This window comes from Urtica dioica, chromosome 6 (genome assembly GCF_054948205.1).
Source record: "Urtica dioica subsp. dioica isolate 48M chromosome 6, U.dioica_male_clone48M_v1_H2, whole genome shotgun sequence".
Lineage (NCBI taxonomy): Eukaryota > Viridiplantae > Streptophyta > Magnoliopsida > Rosales > Urticaceae > Urtica > Urtica dioica.
In genome coordinates this window covers 1,524,644-1,551,769 of record NC_142761.1, presented here as the reverse complement: position 1 = coordinate 1,551,769, position 27,126 = coordinate 1,524,644, and the positions used below count along the sequence as shown (strand labels likewise).

The following is a 27,126-nucleotide window of genomic DNA, read 5'->3' as shown; positions in this document are numbered from 1 at the left end:
TGATTCTTTTTGTATGTCACGAGACTACGTTTTTTTTTCAGAAATTTTGTGTGATCCTTTTTTTGAGCTAGCATCTTCCGATGTTCATGGTCATGTTCGGTAAATTGTGCTCTTATCTTATGAGCTTGGTGCTTTGTTGAGGCGTCATTTTTTTGCACCGAAAATTGCCTCTCGCCCTGAGACAAAGCTACATAAATGACATGGAGAAAAGCCACTCCATCATGACACGGGAAGACCTGGTTGTTCCCTCGGTCACGGCTCGGTCAAAACACATGTCTTCCCCTCGGTCACAACCCTTCCAACCATGCTTCGGGCCCCATCTCCTCGTCCAGACGTGTCTCCAAGCCCATGTCCTCGAGCGGGCTTAGAATCCTCGGCCATACCGATCGGGCCACTGTCCACGGCCGGGCCAAGATCCCAAATCGGGCCTCCCTGCAGTGCTCAAGCCCCCAGCCGCCCTTGATGTGCCAGGGCTCCAAATAAATCCATGCTTCAAAATCCTCGTCTAACATGCTAAAACTAAGCCAAAATGTCCAGAAATGACCTTCAACACTTTTCTCGGCCTTAACACTCAAAATGGGTCCCACAATCCATCCAAACACACCGTAAAACTCCAAAAACTATATAAAACCCCATTTCTTTCACCACACAAAAGGGGCCACGAATTTTACACCAAAACTCTACACATTTATCCTTTCATTCATTTTCTCTTTACACAAACACAATTTCCAAGAGCATCACATCATCTCTCTCTTCCCGATCATCTCAAGAACACCATATTCTTCTCTCATCACTTGAAGAACACCACATTTTCTTTTCCATCACATAAAGAAACATCTCCGTTCTCATCACCTCATATACACATCTTTCATCATGTACCACTCGCATCACATTTATCTACCCTTTCATAAAAACAACATAGAAGAGTAGTATTTTCCTTACTTTCTATTTAGAATTAATTGGAGGAAAATCACTTTCACCATCTTTTCTCACATATTCACTCACACATGGGCAGAGAGTATAAGACAAAAAAAATTTCGATTGTTGTGACAGGTGTGCCAGAAGCTATTCCTGTAATAGGGTAATCTAAACCTACATTTAAAATTTACAAAATTTATGTAAGAGATAATTTTACCAAGTATTCATTCTTTTCTTTGATTAATCACATATGTGAAGAGTGTTGACTGGCTTTTGAAGTAACATATGCCACTATTGGTAGAGCAACAGTAGACTGTATTTTTTTTTTTCCAAAGATCATTCAACTATTGTATTTCTATGTAGAATTAGAATACCAAGAGCACTTAAAAAAAGAGAGAAGTTCAATGACAATATGTCATTGGAGAATGTAATAGACTAATAATTTAATAAATTTAAGAGTTATGGTGGTTTTCAAGGTATTATCTAACCCTCTCAAGATATTTAGGGGCTTGTTGAAATCATATTCTCAAGCTTATCACCTTATAAAGAGAAAACATCTCACTACTTTTCTATTTCATCACTTGATTTAGGAAAACAAAGCAAGAAAGAGTCAAACCACTCATAAAAGAACCAATTCGGGGAGGTTTGTTGTTATCTAGAATCACTCATCTAAGGCTCTTTAGAGGTCTTGGCCTTTTGGGTTCGTCTCCATCTGCCATGGTATCTTCGTAGCCAAAGGGAGTGATCTCTACCACCACGATTGACCTTCTCGAAGAACCTTGAAAAGTGATATCTCACGGGTCTCACCTCCCGATAGCTCTAATTCCTTTGGGGGTACTGAGGGAAGGCAATCATCATCACATGACGTGCGTAACTGAATTCTTCTGTGATATGCACATCGTAAATATTGTGCGAAAATACGCCTTATATGTTTTTCGTCACCAATCTATTTGTTCCGATCTTTATGATTTACGACGAAGCCACATAATAAAATAATAAAAATAAATTAAGACTTTGAAGGTAACTCTTTTTTTTTTTAAATCGCTGTGTGAGTCTGTGTTTAAGACACTATAAATTTAGAACATTTGAGAACCATGGAACTCTTGTGACATGGCTCTTCTTTATTATGAAAAAAAAAACCCATATCAATATATTTTAAATTTGTACCCAACTACTCTAAGAAGGCATTAGATTCAGCATAGAGCCATTCACTATTAAACGATACTAGTCATCAATAAGATATAATGTCATTATTTATTGAACATACATAATGTCACGTACGCTATCAATAGGTACAATATTGAAAACGGCGAGCAAAACGAATAATATTACCTTAACCCAATATTTTATGTCTCTATAAGCATCATTACATTCGGAGTTTGAGCTGTAAGAAGATATTAAAAATAAGCTACGTACAGTTAAAGTCATTGTACCATGAACCTGATTATTCCCTTTGAAACACTTATTTATTTATCAGTTTATTGTTAAAAGCAAATGAGGATTCAGATGAGTCCTTATTGTCTTCATATTAGGTGGCAACTTGGCAGGAATTGCTTATAAGATATTTTTACTCTTGCAACTAAAAAGCAGCTTTCAAGAATGGTATTTAGGAACAAACTTAAAGTGATGGAGATACTTTTATCACATTATAATATACAAAAGGAAAAAAAGAAGTGGAGTTGGGTCCAAATTGCTGTTTGTGACAATGAAAGCCCATTATAATAATTGGATCTTCAGTTTCACTAATTCAGTTCAAACATTTTTTATTTTGATGCAGCAAAGTGTTTGTGGACGTAATGATGAATATCAGCAGCATAAATATCTAATAACTTTTAAAATATATACTTAAATATTTATTTTTTTCGCGACAAAAATACTTAATGCTGGATTTCAGTTGTACTGTCAAACAAAATCAATTAAATTTAACAAAAATCCACGTCAGCCTCGTATTAAACATAATTTAACACATTTTTTTTTAATAATATTAACTAAAATTTAATAATATCATTTTAATAATTTTTTTTATTATAAATGACTTTTATATTATAATTAGGCAATTAAAAATATTATTAAAACGATTTCATATTTATTTATCTAAATTAATCAAGCACAAATAATATACTATTTTATAGAAAAAAGCTTGATATAGTTTTTTAATATTAAAAACGTTTTAATAATATCATTATTGTTTGATTAGATTTTTAATAATTTATTTTGTTATAGGAATAATATGATTAATGCTGAATTACTTTTAAGAAAAAAATACTAAATTGTGTTTAATCTAAGACTGTCACGTCGATTTCCGTCAAATTTAACTGACTTTATATAACAATGCAACTGAAATTTAATATTAGATATTTTTACCGTAAAAAAAAGGTATTTAAGTGTATATTTTTTTAAAACATTAGATATTTATGCTACTATTTCCTTTATATTTATTTTATATATGCATACGTGTGTTTAACAATGGTTGGGAATGAAAATTATGTTGGTACTCACACTGAAGATATGATATATAATTAAACAAAACAAAATTGAGAAAGCCTAGAATAATTTTATTATTTTATTGCAATGAATTTTAGAGAATATATATACATATATATAAAGCTATTTTGGGTTTGTTAAAAGAGTTATGTTATAATGTGTCTTTCTTTCACCACTAGTTTGGACTTTGGACACTTGAAAAAATAAAAGGTAACACACTTTATTGACTTTTGCACCACTCTGATTGTGTTATATCTTTTGCAACCGCACATTTGTATCGTACTCCTATATCCTATAGAATTGCATTCAATAATATGTAGTAACAATCGGAATATAATGTACCACTGTTTTTTTTTTATCTATAAAATACATCAATGGTATTCTTTTTTCTAAGAAAATAAAATCTATAAATGCTATTCTTTGTACCTACTATAGCTAGCTCACACGAAATTACACTTCCGGAGATGGACGGATCTATTATCGTTTTATATTAATTCCCATAATCAATAAAAATGATAATTTGATCAATTCTATTAGTAAAAAGAGGATAGAGAATATATTGTGTACAATTTAATCCTCTTTGTACTTATATATATGTTAACAAATAACATGATTTGTTGACATATATATATATATATATATATATATATATATATATATATCAGTAAATCTGAGCTTGTTCGACGATTTGTTGACATATATGTCAACAAATGATATAATAATAATACGATTTGTTGTTTATTGCATTAAAAACCTTGTCGCGGCGAATAAATCTCAGAAAATCATTGCCAAAATTTAGCTGGATGCTTTCTTGATATTCCTATTACAATATTAATACAATTCTGAGACCTAATCCATATTATCCAGGTGATTAGGAAGCTGAATATCATGACGCTCTCCACCAATTCATTTGCAGTGTGTATGTTCTTATGGAAAAAAAAATCAAGCAAATCAGATACTTACGATCTACAAGGGATACGATTTAGTCTTACAAAGAAGCTTAGTGACACTTTAAATACTATAGCATAGGGGTGGCAATTTGGGCCGGACACGAGACACGGCACGGTTACGACACGGTTTAAATGGGTTTGGGTCGACCTAAAATGGATCTGGATCCATCCGTGTCGAACACGATTAACACGATTAAATAACGGGTGAACACGACAACTCATTGGGACCCGATTAGACACGAATATTAAATGGGTAAACACGATCAAACCCGTAATGACCCAGTTAAAATATTAAAAACAACTATCAAATTAAATTATAAGAATAAATATTATATACAATACAAATTATAAGTGAAGTGTATCCACTTTACATAGAATAATCTCTAGTTAATGATTTGTTGGAGATACATTGCTTTTTGAAAGATTGTGTTTGAACTTCTCTTTTGTATTACAAATATTATGTTGGTGGCTTAGTTGATTATATGGAGTATTTTTATTAATTACTTATTATGACTAATTTTTTAATTAATTTGATTTAGAGAATTTTAATATTTTGAAATAAACATGTGTAAGAGCCTAAACCGATTCACGTGTTCAAACGGGTTTAGTGGTCTAAATGGGTTTGTGGGTCTAAATGGGTTCGTGGGTTACATGGTCCATTAAGACACGATTAATAAATGGGTCTTAATGGGTTGAGTCTGGGTTTGGCAAAAACATAGTGGGTCGGGTTTGGGTTTTGCTCCTAGACACGATTAATAAATGGGTCGGGTTTGGGTCTGTCAAAAAATACATGAAAACGAATAGGACACGACACGAACACGACACGTGACCCGAATTGCCACCCCTACTATAGCAGCCATGATTTAATATTTTGTTTAATAAAGTTAGAACCAAGGGACCTGGAACTAGGCTTGAATGAAACAATTGACTCAAATCAAATCTAGAAACTAGGATTGTCACTCAAATTAGGAAAAGATGAACACATGAAAACATTAAAAAAAAAATTTACTAACAATTAAAATGGCAAATCTGCCAGAATTACATCAACAAGAAAGGGAGGAAAAGAATCCTTCCAAACCACCATATCATCTAACACAATGGATATTACAGATCAAGTCCTCTGGAATGGAATACAAAGTACGAGATCCCGGCGACCAGGGACGAAGCCAGAAATCTAGATTAGGGGGGCTAATTTGCAACAAAAAATTCAGGGTAGTTGATTTGTAAATTTTGAGGGTAAAAAAAATGTAAAAATAAAATGAAAAATAGGCAAAAAGTGCAAAAAAAAAAAATTAAGGGTGGGGGGGCTATAGTCCAACTTGGACTGCTACTGGCTTCGTGCCTGCCGACGACGACGAGAAAGAGTACAAGATCCCATACCATATCATAAGCGCAGTGAACGAACACCAATATATTCATCTCCCTCTTCCAACACGCCCACTTCACAGTCGACTCGATATCTGCCGGCCGAGGAGACCTCGTGTCCCAAACCGGCACGCATAGATATGCACTTTTTGAGAATTTCAAAACTCTAGGAGACCTCCATGTACGGCGCTTTGCCGTTGAAGACCCTCTAGAGCGCGGAGAAAAGGACTAGGGACCAGATCGAAAAAGCTTTGTCTCTCCTCTTGGCCATAAGCAATGAGAGGTCGATGAGTGGGATCGAGGCTCTTGGAATTGTCCTCGAAGCTCTTGGAATTGAGTCTCGTCGTCGTAGATCTAGGGTTTAGCGAATTGTCCCCGAAGCTCTTGGAATTGAGTCTCGTCGTTGTAGATCTAGGGTTTAGCGAATCATCCCCGAAGTTCTTAGAATCGAGTCTCCACCTTCCTCGCGTGCGTCGGAATCCTAGATGATGATTTCTTCTCTGGCAACGATGTTGATGATTGGTCGCTCCTCGGCTCCAGCCAAGAACGCTCCAGTGAAAATCGCCGAATTGGATCCTGTGAAAATCAAGTCCACGACAATCGCTAAACAAGAAAGAGAGATTGGATCCCGAATTAACGTGCCATTTTTTTTCCGGTGTTGCGGCTGAATGAAAGAGGGATAAAGATAGGATTTTGCAAAGAAATGAGGAAAATAGAGAGAGAGGTTGCAGACTTGGTCAGTGATAATAGAAAATATAAAGTTAAGAGAAAAAATGTATTTGCACACTGGGACACTAATAGAATTGGCCAAATTATTATTTTGTTTGATTATGGGAAAAATGATAATAGATCCGTCTATTTCCCCAAAAAATTATTGAAATTGTCCCAAGCCTCGGAAGCTTATCTATTAAAACCCCTTATATGCATGGACTTTTTCGGGCCCTATGTATAAATTTCAACCAAGTCATAATGGACTCATATGTGGCCTGTGGGCTTAAATTTAAACTACCTTCTAAGTGGGAAGAAATTATAATTGTTTATTTAATAAGGGCAATTAGAGCAATAGTCCAATAATCCACTCTTTTTTTTTTAAATATAGCTCAAGTTTTATTTTATAAAAAAATGTTCACCAAGCCAGCATTAAATCAATTAACTAAATAGTAAATTAAATTTACGCTTTAGTTAATTAATTTACCGTGGGGTTTGGTGGGCTATTATTTTTTTTTAATAAAATGAAGTTTTCACTAGAAACTTGAAAGGAGTTAGGAGTATGGCTATTTACAACAAATTCTTGTGTTTAATATCTTTGATAATACTTAAGATTATTTCAAAATTATGACTATTTAAAACTTTTTTAATTAACATCTATTAATTGCTTCTAATTTTAAAACTATGACAAAAATTATAAATACTATTATTTATTGACATGTTTGTCAATAAACACAGTTATTCATTGACAAACTTGTCAATAAATACTCATAATTTTGGAATTAGAAGCAATTGATAGATTTGGTAAAAAAAATATATTATAATTTTGAATACTTATTATTGATAATTGTTTTATTTTATTTTGAAAATATATCAATATACAACTTTTTCTTTGCTGTTTACAGTTTATTAAACTTAATTTTTTTAAGTGTGTACAGTTTCATTCAATTTTTTCTTAGTTCTTTACCGTTACATTTAAAATAGAGCAATGCTATTTGGCACTACTCACTACTTTGAACTATCCACTCAACTGTTGACACGTGGACAAATCTGTCCACATGTCAACACTTGAGTGGGTAGTTCAAAGTAGTGAGTAGTGATGTAAAGCATTTCCCTTTAAAATAACAATAAAAATACATTTAAAAGTTAAAAAATACAAGCTATTTATATAATGTTTGAAAGTGGTGTTTGTGAAATTTCCCTGAATTAATACGTGCATTTGACGTTTCGTATTCCACAATATTCTTTTAAAAAATACTAGTTTCTTAGCCATGCCCTTGCATGGCTCATATGTATATTTAATTGATACGCATAAATATATTATGGGCACTGTAGCGAAATAGCCAAAATGAAACTATAAAATTTGTTTTTAGCTATGTTTCACAATTTTTAGGGAAATAGCCAACACCCTTATGTGGCAATAATTAAAGTCTGATTTACCCTTATTTATTAACAAATTCGTCACTTTCTCTCTCCTACTTTTTTCCTACACTTTTTTTTACATAAAAACTTCAAAAAACCATATCTATCTCATATGAACTCGAAATTGAGTGATTCTAAATCCTACGGATTCGTGACGCCGAGATCTTCAAAAATAGATCCATTGTGTTTGATGAAAAATCATGTTTAATACCATAGATGTAAAAAAATCATGTTACTACCTTAAATATGGAAATAACTAGAAATTTTTGAAATTATCAAAAAAATAAATGGAAACGTAACTATGATGCATTAAACATAATTTTTCATTAAATACAATGGGTCTATTTTTGAAGATCTCGACGCCACGAATTTGTAGGATCTGAAATCACTCAATTTCGAGTTCGTATGAGAAAGATACGAATTTTTGAAGTTTTGATGCAAAAAAAATTATTTGAAAAAAAATAGGAGAGAGAAAGTGACGAATTTGTTAATAAATAAGGGCAAATCAGACCTTAATTATTGCCACATAAGCCATTTGGTTATATCCCTAAAAATTGTCAAACATAGGCTAGATCCAAAATCACATTGTTTAAAGTGGTCTAGTTACTTACAAATCTCATATATTATTAATTATGTATTAAAAGAAATATGATTAAACTTCTTTAAAGATAATATAAGAGAATAATTTATTGTAAGTGGGACAAATTCAAACACCTTTAAAATATTATATTTCAAATAGTGCTAATTTAACATTCAAATCTAAATTGCATTTTTAGGAAAGCTAAATTGATTCTAAGGACATAATAAAATAGATTGTTTAATTAAGGATTATTATAATGTTGTTTTATAAATCAAAAGGGGAAAATAATACCCAAAATAACATAAAAGGTAAATTTATGTTTAAATGACAGAAAATAAGATAATAGATTTTTCTACAAACTTTAATACTATATTAGTAAATGTAAAAATAAACATGATAGTGATGTAGACAGAAATTAAATGAAACACTATAATTATTTTATCACATAATTTATTAATGTAGTTATTGAATGTTGTATTGTAGAGAATATATAAAAAAAAAGGAGAAGTTTTTTTTTTCGAAAAAAGAAATCAGGAGATAGATCAACTTGTTGCCCAAGAAGTTCAACGGATAGGCCAAGAGAGAGTCAGCCAAAATTACTATTGTATTAATTGATAGGCCAAGAGAGAGGGACCTGAGCAAATAAAAAAAATAAAAATAAAAAATGAGAAAAAAAAAAAGCCATGAGAATTTCAATTTAAGAAAAAAGAAAAACCAATTTGACTCGTGGCATGCATAGAGAATGACGAAACGTTTCACCCACCACTCTTTTAGTATATAGGTAAATAGATACATAGCAAAGAATTCATCCCAATTATATTGAGATTATGATTTCTCGATAAAGCAATCTATAATAATCAGTTTATTACTTGTTTATTTGAGTAATTTGGTTTCAATAGTTTTCACGCTCTTTCTTTATTATCGGAGTCCGGCGATACCTCATAAACTAATAACAACCTTTAAAATAACAAAAACAAAAACAAAAACAAAAAACTAATTCTGAAGCTTAAAAACATGTGAGTGAGATATTGATCATAATTAATAAGGCTTTTACCGTACGTGCACGTAACATTTATATACAAGTGGTATATACATTTCTTTGAAAGATTATAATTATGCAAGTGATACTTGATTACGGTACATCTATAATTAGCATTTGAATGTATATACATGTATTCATATATTGCGTATAGCCATTTAGGAACCATCAACCATGAGAGAGAAAGAGGGAGTGTGACATATATAATCATGTGACCAAAGTTTAATTTACAACGAATCTTGCTAATTGCTATTAATTTTATTACTTGTTATGTTTAAGTTAATTAAAGAAAATCAAAGACCCACAGTTAATTAATATATCTTGTTTATTATGACAAAAACTATTATAACACTTTTCTTCTTAAACATCCAATATGCCGACTAGAATAAGCCTTAGATCACCTCCAACCCAAAAACCAAATTTGGTATAATTTTATACCAAATTTGGTACAGCTACATTGTTTACACTCCAACTCACAAAACTGCGGAAGTAATTACCATCTCCAAATTGGATCTCCCATTCAATTTTGGGCAATTTTTAGACCCAAAATATGAGAAGTAAAAGGCTTTTGCGTATCAGTTTTAATTTGCCCTCAAATGGACAATATGGTATGTTAAATGTCATCCTCAAACGTGGCTAAAAATTTAATATTAAAAACAGTATGAAGTAAGAAATGGTCCATTAGATATATAGACATATTTACAGTTTCACATTATTATAAAACCAACGTTTCGTAAATTTTAAATAAATAGCAATGTCTATATATTTATATGTAAATTGATATAAATACTCAACCCTTTTATTTCAATGAAACGGCAATTCAGTAATGTCACGTCATTTTTACGACTATTTACCTAAGATTTACGAAACGTTGGCTATATAGCAATTTCAAATGTTTTAGTTACCTAGTTACCTAACTTTTTTTGTTGGTTAAGAAATCAGATAAACTACGCAAATTCTCCTTGAACGGTTAACAAACTATCCCTTAATATCTTAATCGTAATTAATGTTTACTTTAAATGCTTATTAGTGAATGATATTAACGTTGTCTTGCTTTATTCTGTATGAAAATCATGTATATATATACAGATAGTTGCGAATCTATAGACAATCATGTAGAAAATTTGAGAGAGAAAAAACATAGAAAGATTATCTATTGATACTAAAGTAGGCTCAACTGTGGCTTAAATCCTTGGGCTTGTTTAAAGGCCCAATGACACATTTAGCCATAGGAGTGTTAGGAGTTCATCGGCCAGGGTATATAAGGATGTGGAAATAGCCTCCAATAACCATTTTTCCGTAATATTTTTTTTAATATTAACCGCTGAATTTTTATTTTTCATAAATAATCATTTTATTTTTTAAGTGTCCATTTTGTACTTTATAACTGTTAACTATATTTCAATAACGGTTGAACATATTTTAATAAATGTTAACTATATTTCAATAACGGTTGAACATATTTTAATAAATGTTAACTATATTTCAATAACGGTTGAACATATTTTAATAAATGTTAACAAGATTTCAATAACTGTTGAACATACAATAACTATTAGCCAGATTTTAAAAACTGTATTAACCAAATTTCAATAGTTGTTGACCAAATTTCAATAACTATTGATCATATTTAGAACACAATGGTATTTTTCCGGAGAAAAAAGAAACGATTACTGCTGAAATGTTTTGAAAACATGAGTGAGATATGAAAAGTGACGCACATTTTGGACTAGATATGTAATTTTTCTTATAAAAATAGATACGGATGTGTAAATGGAAACCATGAATTGATGAATTGAATTGTGCTCGTGGAGCTTGGTATTGACTCGAAGAATATTAATTTTCTTCTATATTCATCTATAGAGATGATTTTCTACTTGTATATTGAGGATGTTAAATTATACTTATATATACTAGTTAGATGAGATATAAATGAATGAATGTAAGATATTTTGTGGAAATATATATGTAGAAACTACCAAACAACAAGTACAATACTAATTTTGATATGAGAGTTATTTTCAAGGTAGAGACTAGTTCTAAAAAACTAATCATAGCTCTGAAAGCCAGTTGAAAAAGTGAGCTTAGAGTAATCATGGGCATCGAAAGTTAACTGAAATACCGTTTTCATTAGTGTGTCTTCCAATGGTTAACGGAAACGGTAATTTCGTTAGCTAAAAATCGGATTTTTAGCTTAACGGAAGTGGTATTTTCGTTATGCTTATTGAAAAATAATGATTTCAATTAATTTCCAGCAATTACAAAAATAAAGGAAAAAATCAATTTTAAATAGGAAATAAAGAGTTTAGATTGCTTTCAAACCTTTAAATAGGAAAAATGAACATTATCTATTCTCTCTCTCTCTCTCTCTCTCTCTCTCTCTCTCTCTCTCTCTTAATGGTACTTATCGGAGGTCAAGACTTCTACCGGTACTTTGTTGTCAAGGAAGGCTTTCGTTAAGCGATCGAGTCCTTGGAAGCGATACTTCTGGTTGGTTATATATAAGCATCGGAACGAAATTTTTGATAGTTTTCGATTCCGATATCTATGATTAGCTCGGGGAGCTCCGAGCTTAGAACATAAACAAGCTCGAATTGATTATATATGTATATACCATATATTATATATATTATGTATGGTCCAGCGTATAAAGCGGCATGGACTATATATGAAACCACCATCACAAAAGTTGTAAAGTATTGTTTACTTTGATAGTTAGATATCATATAACTTGCAAGCAAAATAGATATGTTCGCTCAATATCCACACATAATTCTTCCAAAAACTTTTATTGACTGGGAATCCCTTATTTGGATGCTGAGTTATTTGACCTGTTACTAATGGGAGATCTTGGATTTTTGCAAAATATCTATTTATAATATAGATTCATAGCGCATGCTATAATTATACGTCAATCTTTGGACACGATATATATATATATATATATATATATATATATATATATATATATATATCCATAGTTATTGTGCATAATACTTAATTAAGCACAATAACTATGTGCGGATGTACTTTTAAGAATCGAATGAGGCAAATTTTAGAAAATATATTATATGCAATTTTGGGATAAAAAACTACAGGTAAAAAGTAATACAAAGCAAGGCTTCATTTGTGAAAACGGTCAAAAAGAGAGATCAACGTTTCCACAAATTATTTATAACAATTGATATTTATAATGACTGAACCTTGATCAGCAGAAATATTAGACCATGATGAATATAAATTATAATCCACGGCTTCCTTTAGAGAAGAAAAGTGTTTTTAGTGTGTCACTTTTGTAACAACAAAAATCATTCTTGAAAACCTTGTTTGTATAAAGATAACCAGAATGAGTTTTGAATTTAGCTGACGTTAAAAAAAAAAAACCAGTCTTGCATTTTGACTTCTAGCTTATAATTTGGACTATAGCTATTTTTTAGTGCCAATTTTAAATCCGATAATAATAAAAGTTTAGTATCAAAAGACCCAACTAATAATCCATGTGGACCACACAGAAGATTTAGTCGGTTTTGGGTCATTTATTTATAATAATAATAACTAAAAATGTATTCAAACAGCGGTTTGAAAATAATAAATTAGTAAAATAATCATAATTTTAAACTTTTAACAAAATAGACCTAGTTATGTATTCTCTCGTTCTTTTTAGGTTTTTAGAAGTGATTTATGTCGCTTCTAAAACTTCTTTTCTTCCTAGTGTGTGCACCGAGATCTATAACCTCGAGAAGGATTTCCTCCCCATTGGCTTCACCTAGCTCCCGACCCTCTTCTCCTTCTTAGCCGTCTAAATCTAACAAAAAAATCAAATTTTTTTTTTAATATTTTAATCTCAGCATGTGAATTTTTGTTTTACACCAAGAATTTTCCATTTCGAAAAATCAGAAGTTCGGTGCACTAATAGTTAAAACGTTCAATTCCCGCCCGAATCGGAATTTATGTTTGACGGATACCGTTTATGGCCAAACGCTCAACTTTATTTACCACTATTTAACAAGATAAAAAAATTATTGACAAATATTACTCGCAATTTGACTGTGAGACAAATTTATACTATTTCGCTCATTCATTTTTAATTGACTATTGAACTAAATTACCATTAATCTCTATAAATATTGACTATATAAATTAAATAAATTTATGATTATACTTTATTTTATAGTATATATCTATGTCCTCATATTATTCTTATGTACTCAAAGAATTTATTGTAAATTTAAAAAAAAAAAAAATACATATATATATGTTAAAAAATATTTAACTATGAATGGAGTAGTAACTCATCGCAATATCGCCTATTTCTATACATATTAGTATTAAAAAAGTACCGTAATGCTTAGTTGATAGTAGAATTATCTGATAATATTTATGCATGAACCCATTAGTTTAGCAGAAGTAGTGAATAGTGATGGTATATAATTGTGTCGTATGCGAAAGATATCTAGTATGGTGAAGTCAAAAATGTGTTTCATTATGCGACAAAGAAATTTCACACAGAGAAATGTTTGCTCTTAGTCCCCCATAGCGTTAACACATTTTCAACTTCTCATTTCTCTTTTGCCACAGTAATGCACACCATTCATGTAACACACACACACACACACATATTTATATATATATATATATATATATATATATATATATATATATATATAAAGCCCAAAAAAAGCAAAAAAGAAAAAACTCCTTTCCATGAATATATATATATATATATATATATATATATATATAAATATGTGTGTGTGTGTGTGTGTGTTTGCTTTATACGATCAAATTCGGTTGGTAAGTTATTTTTCATCCATATAGAAAGCGCTGTATCGACAATAACGATTACTATTACTGTAATTTATAATTAGCAATATAATCCCAAAAGAAAAAAGATAAAATCGACCAATATACATGTTATTTTTTTTATTTCACAACTTAAACTTAAATTTTTATTTATTTATTACTACTATTATTATTATTATTATTATTTGTTTATGAATATTGTTATTATTATTATTACTTATTGTTATTATTGGCCCACTAGCACTTGTATTGGGATCGAACTAATTACTAAATGACATTCTAACTAAATTCTGATTTAAAATTATAATATAAATTAGGGCTGGACAATGACGTGCACTGGCTTTAAATAATTGATAAAATATTTCTGTTTGGGCATGTGTTTTTGCACATGCATGTTGCTTCATAGCACACATTTCTGTTTCATATTTGTGTACTTTTCCTACAAAGATGGGTCATAGTTTTGTCTCTCTATAAACCCCATTAGGCCATTCTATACGCTCCTTAACGAATAGTGGCCTATATGCTATGATGTGAAATGATATTATATAACAATTAATTATGGTTTCATTTCATTAATTATATTATTACATATTTGAGCTGTCACGTAGCGATGCTATATACATGTTGCACATAAATACATAGATAGTAGTTGAAATGTACACACATGTCACAATACACTCATTACGTACATGTATCTGCTTTTAGGTCAAGTAATAAATTTGGAGGGAAAAAAAAAATCTTTTGATCGAATACCACGTCATTATCTGAGAGCTCGAGAGTAAGTGTTTATGTTACGTACACTCATATGTTACATACCTATATAACGACATTTTTCTAAGCTCGAATGTAAATAAATAAAAAAATAAAAATAAAAAATAAAAAACTGATCATCAGTTCGGTTAGATTATATCTCATTTGTATATTCTGATACAATAATACAACGATCATGCACTATCACGAGAGATTCGCGTGGGATCACTAAAACTAGAAAGAGACAAAACATATATATATATATATATATATATATATATATATGAAAACTAATTATATATCATCCGAAAAGTATATCAAGAAACTAGACCTATTATATATCTAGCTAGACATTTTATCCGGAATATATATATTATTATCTCACAAAGCCTCACACCGAATTTATAACCAGCTTCTCGATATGGTTCGCACGTGCGAACACGTGATCGGTTTTAGCGACCAAGTCCCTTGCCTTGACGGACTCACTCTCCCAGTCCGTGCGGTGCACGACAGCTAGCATAGACGCGACGCAGGCGATCTGCGCCGCGAGAAGCCCAAAGCACAGCCCCAGAAACCCTAGCTTCCACACAAACCCTAACGCCACGGCCACCGGAGCTCCGACGAGGTAAAACGCGTAGAAGTTGACCGCGGCCCCGATCCCCGGCCGAGCGCTGCCACGTAGGACGCCGCAGCCAGCTGTCTGCGGACAGTTGGCGAGCTCGCAGAGCCCGATCACCGGAAGAACCGAGACCGTCAGCTTCAGAACCTCCACGTCATCGGTGAAGACCCTAGCCCAAGCCTCCCTCCCCAGAGTCGTCCACGTCAGCCCCACCAGCGACGCGGCGACCGCCAGCGCGACCGCCACGCGGGCCGCGAGTCGGGCCCGCCCCGGCCGACCCGCCCCGAGCTCGTTCCCGACCCGAGTCGAGGCCGCGCTGGCGAGGGAGTACGGAAGAGTGTACATCAGAGAAGTGGTCTGAATCACTATCGCTGACGTGGCGAGCGAAGCCCTAGGGCTCGGCAGATAACCGGCGAGCAATATCATGACGAGCTCGTACCACCACCACTCGAGACACACCGCGAGGCAGCTCTGGATCGAGAGCTTGATCAGAACCCCCCAACTCTCCCGCCCTCGTCGCGTGTCGCACAAGAAACCCCCGCTCCACGATGACGTCACCACCACCAACAACGTCTTATCTTCGTCCACGTCATCGGGTTTCGGGGCGAGGCGAAGGTAGAGCAAGAGGAAGAAGAGGACGGCGAAGTTGGCGAGGAAAGCGGAGACGGCGACGCCTTCGACCCCGAGAGATAGCTTGAAGGTCAAGAAAGCCGCCAACGGGACGTGGATCCCCGCGCCAATCAGATTCGTCCACATCAGCGGCCACGCGGTGCCCCGGCTCCTCAGGAAGATCCGGAGGGGCTGCAACAGGCTGTTGGCCAGCAAGTCGGGCAACGCGAAACGGCAATACGCGCCGGCGATCCTCGCCACGTCAGCGTCCTGATGAAGCCCCGTCATCAACGGCTCTAAAGTGAGCCACAGGAGGGCTATGGTTAAGGAAGCGGAGATTAGGATTAGGGTTGTTCGGCGGAGCGTGTCGAGAGCCGCGGATCGGCTTTTGGACCCCGCGGCTTGGCTGCAAAGTGGGTCCATTCCGGCGGCGAGGCCGGAGAGGATCGAGTAGCCGGTGATGTTGGTGAATCCGACGGCCAGGGCTCCTCCGGCGAGTTCTAGGGTTCCGAGCCTTCCCATGCAGATTATCATGGCCATGTTTCTCACGTAGTTCGCCAAGCTCATCGCTGCCACTGGGAAACCTATTTCTGCTGTGCTCTTTAGCTCCTCCAACACCTATATATATACAAAAAATAATTAATTAATATACATAATTATTTTAATATGTACTTATATATATATAAATATATATATGTACCTCCGAGGATGTTGGGTATTTTTGGCCATTTTCTTCGGCTATTTGAACCATTTTATTTTTTTTATAAAACTATTGTTTTGTGGGTTTCTAGAGAGAGAGAGAGTGGGAGGAGTGTTGGAAATCTTGCTAGTGGGACTAGAAGGTTTATATAGTAGTGATAAGTTAGCTAGGAGTGATTATTATTATTATTATAAGTTTGGTCAGTTTGAGGAGGGTATTGAACATATATATAGCAAGTGTACTTGATATTATTATTAAAAAAGAAAAAATTAGAAGAAAAAAATATAAATAAGTGTACTTGATTTGGTTCTGCCGTTTTATATCTCTCCTCAGTTTCTTGGTTAGGTGTTTATTATAGGGAAGAGGAAAATGTGTCATGATCTTATATGGAAGAGTAGAGAAATGTGTGGAAACCAACGTATATGCAATATTGCGAAAATTGATAATAATAAAGGTAAGCTTGTTTAAACCGTGGGGTATTAAAGAAGAAATATTGCTACGCCACTGTGTTTTCCCATTTTTTTTTTTTGTCGTTTTTCAGAATTCGGGGAGACACACCCACTAATGTCACCAATATCTTTTGTTCACGTGAGGAAAAAAAAATTACTATGGCAAGGTTGTCGTTATTGTTACATAATTTTCTCGATATGAATTAGTTTTCGTTTTATAAGCTTTGATGTTGTTTAGTGTCATAAATAGAGTGGTTTATATGCAAACTACGTGCTCTCCGGTTATGCTAACTAATTATTACTTCACATTTACAAACAAGTACGCCCTTAAAAATATATAGTATATTTATTGATATATAAGAAAAATATTTTCATCAGCGAGCAAAAGTTCGTCGTCACTTCAGATGAGGCCTATTCTTATGAAATGAACATGAGTGATATATTCTAAGTAAAAAAAATAAAAAAAATAAAAATAATAAATAAAGAGTGATATATGAGGTTTGTTTGTGTTTAAGATTTCTGAATTTTTTTTAAGTGTGAGATCTACGTGAACCTATTTTGAATTTTTATTTATTTTTCAGCTTTATATATATATATATATATATAATATTTACTTATTTTATAAATTATTTGCTATTGATACTTTAGTAACCTTATTCAGCAATACATGATACGTGTTCAAATGATATCTTTTAAAGATAGACCAAATGAGCGAATTTGTAACTACTTAAAATTTGAAAATAAACGTTTGTAAACAAAAAAATCGGGGACAAATTGTGATTTGTGCAAGAGTTCAGATAAGTTTTATATAATTTGCTAGAGATGTGACATAAATTATCTTACAAGATGATTATTTTTTTTTATAGATCTAATTGATTAGACCACTTGAAACGTTAACAATACTATTTAGCTAACGTTTCAAATTGTGATGTGAAAAAATTAACTTTTGTTATATTTTGGATATTTGTATACCCTTAATTATATCCACAGGACGGAACTGCATCTTTCCATCCCTGTGTGTGTGTATATATATATATAATATATTATATATATATATATTTATATATATATATTTAAATGTATAATATTTCGAAAATAGCTTCTCTGACATCATGTTAGGGGACCATTAAATTTTTATTAATTAAGAAACACATAGTTTGCTAGGAAATTGAACAACCTTATGCTCACTTAGGGATGACAACGGGTACGGGTAAGGCCGGGTACACCTATTCCGTTACCCGTACCCGTTATAATTTTTTACCCGTTACCCGGACCCGTTTACCCGAATTTTGAGACGGGCCGGGTAACGGGGATACCCGCCGGGTAAGCGGGTTAAAAATATTAGACCCGTTACCCGTTTACCCGGTTTAAAAAAAGGGTAGCGGGTCGGGTAGACCCGCTTACCCGTTTATAAAATAAAAATCTCTCAACAATATAAAGTTTAAAAATAATAAAATTTAGGTGAAAAATATTAAAGTGCTATATGAAAGATTGGTTGTAGTCTATATGAAAGAACCAACTTTTTTTTTATTCTTATGTATAAAAACAATGTTTAAAATATATCATCTAATTAGGTAAACATATGATTTATTATATTTTTAAATATTTAAAAGTTAACGGGTCGGGTCCTGGGTAACCGGGTACGGGATGATTATTCCGTTACCCGTACGTACCCGGACCCGTTAAAACCTTAACGGGTATTACCCGTTTACCCAAAAAGAACGGGTATTACCCGACCCGAATAAATCGGATAACGGGCCGGAACGCGGGTAACGGGTCAAATTGCCATCCCTATGCTCACTTGTATTATGATTGGATATGAGGGGGGCTTTATTTTTATTTTTGTATAATAAGATGTCTAAAAAAATGTATTTAATTTTTTTTTTGTTTTTGTTGTTGCACCTTTTCAAATGTTAGTGTTGTGTCATTATCAAGTGTATGTCGTTGTAGGTATTTATGAGACGACCCAATAAGAGAAGAAACGAGAGCAATGTTATATATTGGGGTCGTTCTCACTCAACATGGCCGGCCAAATTATCAGTTTCTTGCGAAGCAGAAAAACTAATTAAGATTGTGCCGAGAAAAAGACAACCTTTAGTAACTTTTTAATTTTGTAATATTATTTTATTTAAATAATTATCTTGCTTGCCCATGCTTCTATCTACGTGAGAGATTATCATATATATATATATATATATATATATATATATATATATAATTTAATTACATATATATGCAGCTAATTGTCAATATTGCCAAACGATCCCATGCATACATTTTCTAACTAAGAATGTCAATTAGAAAGGAGACACAAAATATGCGTAAAAAAGGGATTACGATCGTATGATGTCATTATATATACACTTATACTAACGGGAAAATATATATTTGCATATTAACTTACTAATAATTAGGTATTGTGGTACCATTATATAACTTATTAATTATAAGTCAAATATCTATTTTATTAGTTTGGATTAGCACATAATCAATGTCACCTTTTGCAGCTATATAGTTCAACTTTTCACCGTGAATGGAGTGGAATATCACGACATTTAATGCTAGTTTTTTTCTTTTTCTTCTTCTTCTCTTTTTGAAGACTACGTGCTACACGTCGGCGAGCAATGAAACAACAAAAATTTTTTTTTTTGAAAAGTATACACATAGTGCTATTGTCATATAAATGTAATATTTGCACTAATTTGTGAAGTGGACGATCTACGCTTACATGAAGAAGAAAAACAGTACACACACAACAGAAGTCATCAATGACATAGAATGCAATAATATATATATATTTATATCTATATCTATATCTTGAGCGTGATACAATTAAGAGAGGGAAATTTGGCTTTAATATTGGTCAACTTAGTTGAAAGAATAAGATGTTTCAAGCCCTTAAAAGTTAAAAGTAGGGGAATTTATAAATATTATTGTTTAATTTTTAATACGTGTTGCGCTTTAACTGTTGCAGTTAATAATATTATTTTACTGCCTACTTGTTTCATTTTGTCAAACAAGTAGAGTTACTTTTAAGACTATTCAATAAAATTAGTCTCTTTCAAACGAAAAAAAATTAGTTAATGTTCCATAGTACGTAGTCGTTCGTGGATTCAAAGTTAAAGTGGAATTTTTACCCAAGAGTAAATCTAATAAAAATCGGTAGAGATTCGCTTTCACATTCCTTTAAAGATTTCAGTCTTGTTCTCATATAGACTTGATATGATACAGATGTCGTATATGTGTATTTAATGTTAGACAAATATAGTTAATTTATACAAAGATGACATAATTATGTAATGATCACACTGCCACTAAAAATAATTCTCTTGTCGCAACTGCATGGAACCATGCATGTGCATTTAGTTATACCAACTTACTTAATTATAAATAATTAAAAAATAATAAATATCATCTTCGTCAACAATAACTAATATACCCACTTCCGATAATCCATGTCGATAGATTCACATTTAATTTATTTCTATATATAATGATCACACTTTGATTTTTCATTTCTAGTGATATAAGATGGGATTTCCCACCATCTATTCTTAGCTAATAATAAATAAATGAATAAAATACAAGTTTTTATCATAAATATTTTCTAATATTAAAATAATGGAGTTTGTTAGATACACTTCCGAATCATGCATATATGAGATTAACTAATAATAGAAGAAAAGACATGATATCCAACGGTCATATCGCTCATGGTTTTGTTTAATTGTAATTATATTATCTTTCTTTGATTGCAAAATTTGGCTTCGGTCCCAAATTCCCCAGCATTGTAGGGAATGAATCTCAAACAACCGACAGCTTTTATTCTCTCCACTCTTTGGCCTTTGGAGAGACTTTTTTTCCCTTCAAAGAACTCATCGAGTGGTCATTAATTCATTGTTGAAACCCTTAGTTTTCTCATCAAAGAGAATGCATGTTAATCATGAATATAAGCCAATAGACAAAAAAATAATAGAGACAGTACAAGTAGAGATCACGAAATAGTTCGTCAATTTATATATATAGTCTTCCCAATAAGTTCAAAACACAAAACATTACAATCCCCACTATATACTTTGCAGTTTGCACTATGGTTGACATTAATTTGGTGTCTCCATTTTCTTTCTTATGGCCACTCAATACACATATACATATTTTTCTTTTATCGCGTTATAGTCATTTATTTGTTACCAAAAACGGACAAAACTATATACATACACACAAATGGTTTAGAAATAGTCATAAGTGCTTGCCATATGTGTAGTATACTCGTACATACACTTACATTATACCCTAGGGTTTTTCCGTACTTAACTAATGGTTAATTAATCTAATTGTCTTCTTAGTCATACGTACCCTTGAGAGAGAGAGAGAGAGAGAGAGAGAGAGAGAGAGAGAGAGAGAGAGAGAGAGAGAGAGAGAGAGAGAGAGATCATTATATAAAAATAAATATGTTAGGTTTTTTTTTTTTTTTTTTTTTTTTCTGAATGGACGATAACCTAAATTTAGCCCTACTATTAGATGTGCAGTCAAGAATAACGATGCATTGTACACAAAAGGAGATATTTTTTTATAAATCTGCCAATGGCCTTCGGTGGAGATATGTACCCATGAGCAGTACTTTTGACTTTTCTTACCAGATTGATTTATGGCACTAGTTTTTTTTTTCTTCCTTTAGTCAAAGTGGACTTATCTATTTGCATAGCACTACGCACCTAACTAATTATACATCTGTATGTATGTATAATTTGGTGCTAAATATACTCGTCCGGGAATGACAATGCGAGATGATCACCCGTTTTTTGGTGACCATTATGTATTAATAGAGCTAATTTGTACGTGGTCAAGACATGATCAAGACACTTTTTTTCACTCTTATAATCTTCAACGAGGGAGGGGATCTAGACTATAAATTTAAGGGGGGATAAAGTAATTTTTTTAAAAGAAGTTAATTTATAAACTTTTATAGAATTTAGGCTTGTGTTTATGAGGGAATACTTGATCATCATTCTCATTCATTAACAATGCTTAAATACAAGAATTAGAAGAGGAAAAATAGCTGAACTAACAACAACCTTATCAGCTATAACGAAGGAACCGATTACAACTTATTTCCTAAGCTAACTCGGCTAACAACTCCTAAATACAAGGGAGCTTGACTAACACGTCAACTCCTAATACCCGAAATTCTACACTCCCCCTCAACCTCGCTGGTGGATGTCAATCAAGGCGAGCTTGGAACAATTGTTGGTGAAGAGTTGACGTGGCAATGGCTTGGTAAATATGTCAGCAGCTTGATCTGCAGAACTTACATATAGCATGGAGATCACCTTCTCTTCAATCTTCTCACTCAGAAAATGGCGATCAATCTCGACATGTTTCGTTTTGTCATGCTGAACCGGGTCTTTAGCCATACTTATCGCTGACTTGTTGTCGCACAATATCTTCACTGGGCCATCTATCTTGATCTTCAAGTCCTCGAGCAGCTTCTTTAGCCATATTCCTTCACACACTCCATGAGCTAATGATCTCAGCTCAGACTCAACACTACTCCTGGATACAACTGATTGCTTCTTGCTCCGCCAAGTAACCAGGTTTCCCCAGACGAACGAGCACATGCCTAAGGTTGATCTAGAGTCAGTCTTTGAGCCTGCCCAGTCTACATCGCTGAAGACTTGAATCTCACGGCTTGATTGTTTCTTGAACATCAATCCCATTCCTGGTGTGGACTTGAGGTATCTGAGGATTCTCATTACAGCTTCCATGTGAATCTCTGAGGGGTCATTCATGAAGCGGCTCACCAGGCTTGTTGAGAAGCTTATATCTGGTCTTGTATGAGCTAGATAGATAAGCTTCCCAACAAGTCTTTGGTATTGACCCTTATCCACTCGCTTCTCAGTGCTGCTCTTCAATAGCTTCACAGTTGAATCCATTGGAGTCTCAGCAGGTTTGCACCCCAGCATACCTGTGTCTTTGAGTAGATCCAGTGTGTACTTCCTCTGAGACACTGAGATTCCAATCTTGGACCTTGCTACTTCCATGCCTAGGAAGTATCTCAACTCTCCGAGATCTTTGACTTCAAACTCAGTAGCCAGAACCCTTTTGACCTTCATGATCTCGTCTTCATCATCACCTGTGAGAATTATATCATCCACATAGACACTGAGGATGGTACATTTTCCCTGAGCTGAATGCTTGGTGAACAAGGTGTGATCTGCATGGCTTTGGCTGAACTGACAGTTCTTGAGGACTTTTGTGAAGCGCCCAAACCAGGCTCGTGGACTTTGTTTAAGTCCATAGATGGACTTGTGGATGTGACATACCTTGTGCTTATGATCACCTTCAAATCCCGGGGGCAAGTCCATAAATACTTCTTCCTCAAGTGTGCCATTGAGGAATGCATTTTTAACATCTAATTGGAACAATGGCCAATCCAAATTAGATGCTAAGGACATGATTACCCTGATTGTATTCAGCTTAGTCACAGGTGCGAATGTTTCTTGGTAGTCAATTCCATATGACTGAGTGTATCCCTTGGCCACAAGTCGAGCTTTGTATCTGTCAATTGAGCCATATCTGAATTGTATTTGACTGTGAACAGCCATCGACACCCAACTGTTTTCTTCCCTCTTGGTAGTTCCTCAATGCTCCAAGTCTTGTTTTTCTCCAGTGCTTCTATCTCATCAATTGCAGCTTGTCTCCATTCAGGGCTTGACAGTGCTTCCTGAATTGTGTCTGGTGTGGTGACTTGGTCCAGTTGAGTCAGGAACGCTTGATATTTTGTGGAGAGATTCCCATAGTAGATGAAGTCTTGGATCTGATATGGGCCACATGCACGTGATGGCTTCCTCAAGGCAATAGGGAGATCAAGATCTGTTTCACTGTCAACTGGACTAGTTATAGGTGAGTTAGGACTAATATTACCTTGTTCAGAGTCATTTGTGTTGTTGATTGAGGATTGCGCCGGAGATGATTCATAGAAGTGCTGAAGTGTGTGTGTCTCAAGTGATGTTTGATCTTGGTGAGGTTCTTCTGTGGAGTGAGTTGGATTTTGCTGAGGCTCTGGTATGGTGTCTATGAGGCTTATAGGGTCATGTATGGGTTGTGAGTGCTGGTTTTGTGTGTTTAAGGTTTCCATTAGTCCTTCAGAGGTGGCAAAGTATGGTGTGGTCTCATGGAATGTGACATCATAGGAAATGTAGGTTTTCTTATTCTGTGGTGAGTAGCACTTGTATCCCTTTTGAGTGGAAGAATAACCAATAAAGACATAATTTGATGGACCTAGGATCCAATTTGATGTGATCATATGTGCGTACAAAAACCGAGCATCCAAATACCTTAGGTGAAATGGTGGATATGAGTCTAGTTGTAGGAAAGAATTCTCTCAGTTTTTCACAAGGGGTTTTGAATTTCAGGACTCTTGAGGGCATCCTATTGATGAGGTATGTGGCAGTTAGGATGGCTTCTCCCCAAAGGTATTTAAGAACTTGAGAGGTGAACATGAGAGACCTAGCAACTTCTAATAGGTGCCTATTTTTTCTTTCAGCTATGCCATTCTGTTGAGGTGTTTGAACACATGAGCTAAGGTGAATAATACCATGAGACTGACAATAGTTGCTTAGTTGTGAATTGAAATAATCTTTGGCATTATCTGAGTGTATGATTTGTATGTCTGTGGTGAATTGGTTTTTGATCATTTTGTGGAATTGGATGATGATTGAGCTAGCCTCAGATTTGTCTTTCATAAGATATACCCAACTTAGTCTAGTGTGGTCATCAATGAGGGTTAAGAACCTTCTAGTACCATTTAGATTTTTTACTCGTGAGGGTCCCCAAATGTCACTGTGTAAAACTGAGAAAGGTTTTGAGGGGACATATTGCTTAGGGGTGTAAGTACTACGAGTATGCTTTGATAATTGACACACATCACACTGAAACAAATTTGTATCTTTATTGATAAACAACTTGGGAAACATTTTCTTGAGATATACAAAATTAGGGTGGCCTAAGCGATAGTGCTGCAACATAATATCTCTATCAGCTTGAGAGAAAGCTAACTTATTTTGAAGGATTGAGGTTGAGGCAGAGGCAACTTTGCTGGGATCAGTGCTTGTCTTGATGAGATAGAGTCCACCACACATTTCAGCACTGCCAATCGTCATCCCTGATCTCTTTTCCTGAATTTCACAGTCACATTATCACATATTGTTAGGCAACTTGAGTCTTTATTCACTTTATAAACAGACAAGAGATTGCAGTGTAGTTTAAGCACATGTAGTACAGATCTCAATGTGAGTTGATTGGAGATTTTCTGCATCTTACGTTACACTCTATTATAGTTGATATATTTGAGTCCGGATATATATTTAATTAAGAGATTTATTATAAGGTGAACTAAGTCAAATGATAAATTTACTTCGTTCGATCTTGACAGTATCTAATACTTTGTAGGTGCCTCGACCCTCTTTAGGATTCGAATATTAAAGAGGTGTCATACCCATAATTTCCATTTGAATGTTGTTTTCGACGACATGTCGCACTAAAAAACGAGTCCCCATGGCTCTTTATGTATCGAGAAGCCGATTATTTCACTAATGGCCACATCATCAATACGACAGAAAAGTTAACTCTTTGATAGGAACAGTTACAAATCAAGCAAAGCAAAGAATATTATATAAAGGGCTTAGACTGAAAGCGTTAAAAAAGAGAGGACCAACGAGATAGAAAGACCAAGAAGAGCCGGAGCTAATGAATATCATATTTGTAAATACATAAAAAGAGATTGTTTTCTGCATAGTTCATAGAAGATAAATCAAATACTTAATCAATCATTTGAAGCCTGATTTATGCTCTAAATCGAAAAAGCAATGAGAAAGAAAACGAGAATTTGGTATATGAAATAATAATATTCTGTATATCAAGTCACATTTACGTGTAAACGGTAGTTTAGCCTTAATATGTAATATTCTATTTAATAAAAAACTACAAGCGTAATACTTGGGAGTACTCAGCATTGAAAATTTTCCAATGATCATATATTACTACTAGCTAATAATCATATTACTAGCTAGTGGTCCGGATTGTAAGATTGCCCACATGGTTTATAGTCTTATGGGGCCCACATATATGGATGTTAAAATCAAGTCAAATGAACAAGATATGGGTGTGCTATCTTTGTTTTTTTGACCGTACTACTAAGGTATTATCTGTTAATTTTTTTTTATCAAATAACGACAACGACATATGATTTGTTATACTTCAAAAGCAAGAAAAAAAAAATGATATGGAATTCGTTTCACAAAACACACACATTCGTTTCACAAAAAAAAAAAAAAAAAAAATACACACACACACATCATATCAAACTAATTATTTCTGTTGGCCAATATGTTGATGCTTAAAAAATATCCTATATCTAAACTGGACTATAATTATGAGTTATTCTCTAGTCTATATATATGATAATGAATTCATGAGTGTTTTTTTATTAATCATGTAATCCATTTTTTTTATGGCCATGGTCCCATACTCCCATTACAATCCATATGCGTTTCTTTCCTTTTTAACGTCCCTAAAGCTAAATAATAATATTATTATTAGTTACTTATTGGAAATAAATTAGTTTCACTTTCAGCTAAGTCAAAGAGACAAAATTATTAATATCACCCCCTCAAGAATTATCAAAGATACCGCTGATTGTGCGCATGCATAGCTACCAAAAGTTATACAC

General features: G+C 33.7%; 1 protein-coding gene across 1 annotated transcript; it reads right to left on the bottom strand.

Annotated features, from left to right (window-relative positions):
• Positions 1-287: 287 nt before the first annotated feature.
• Positions 288-16,998, bottom strand: LOC149392760 (MATE efflux family protein). Its single transcript, XM_089617039.1, has 4 exons — positions 16,948-16,998; positions 15,452-16,865; positions 13,201-13,226; positions 288-620 (listed from the first exon to the last, which is right to left on the bottom strand). Exons 1-4 carry the CDS (start codon positions 16,996-16,998, stop codon positions 288-290), a joined length of 1,824 nt encoding a protein of 607 aa, XP_089473165.1.
• Positions 16,999-27,126: the final 10,128 nt, after the last annotated feature.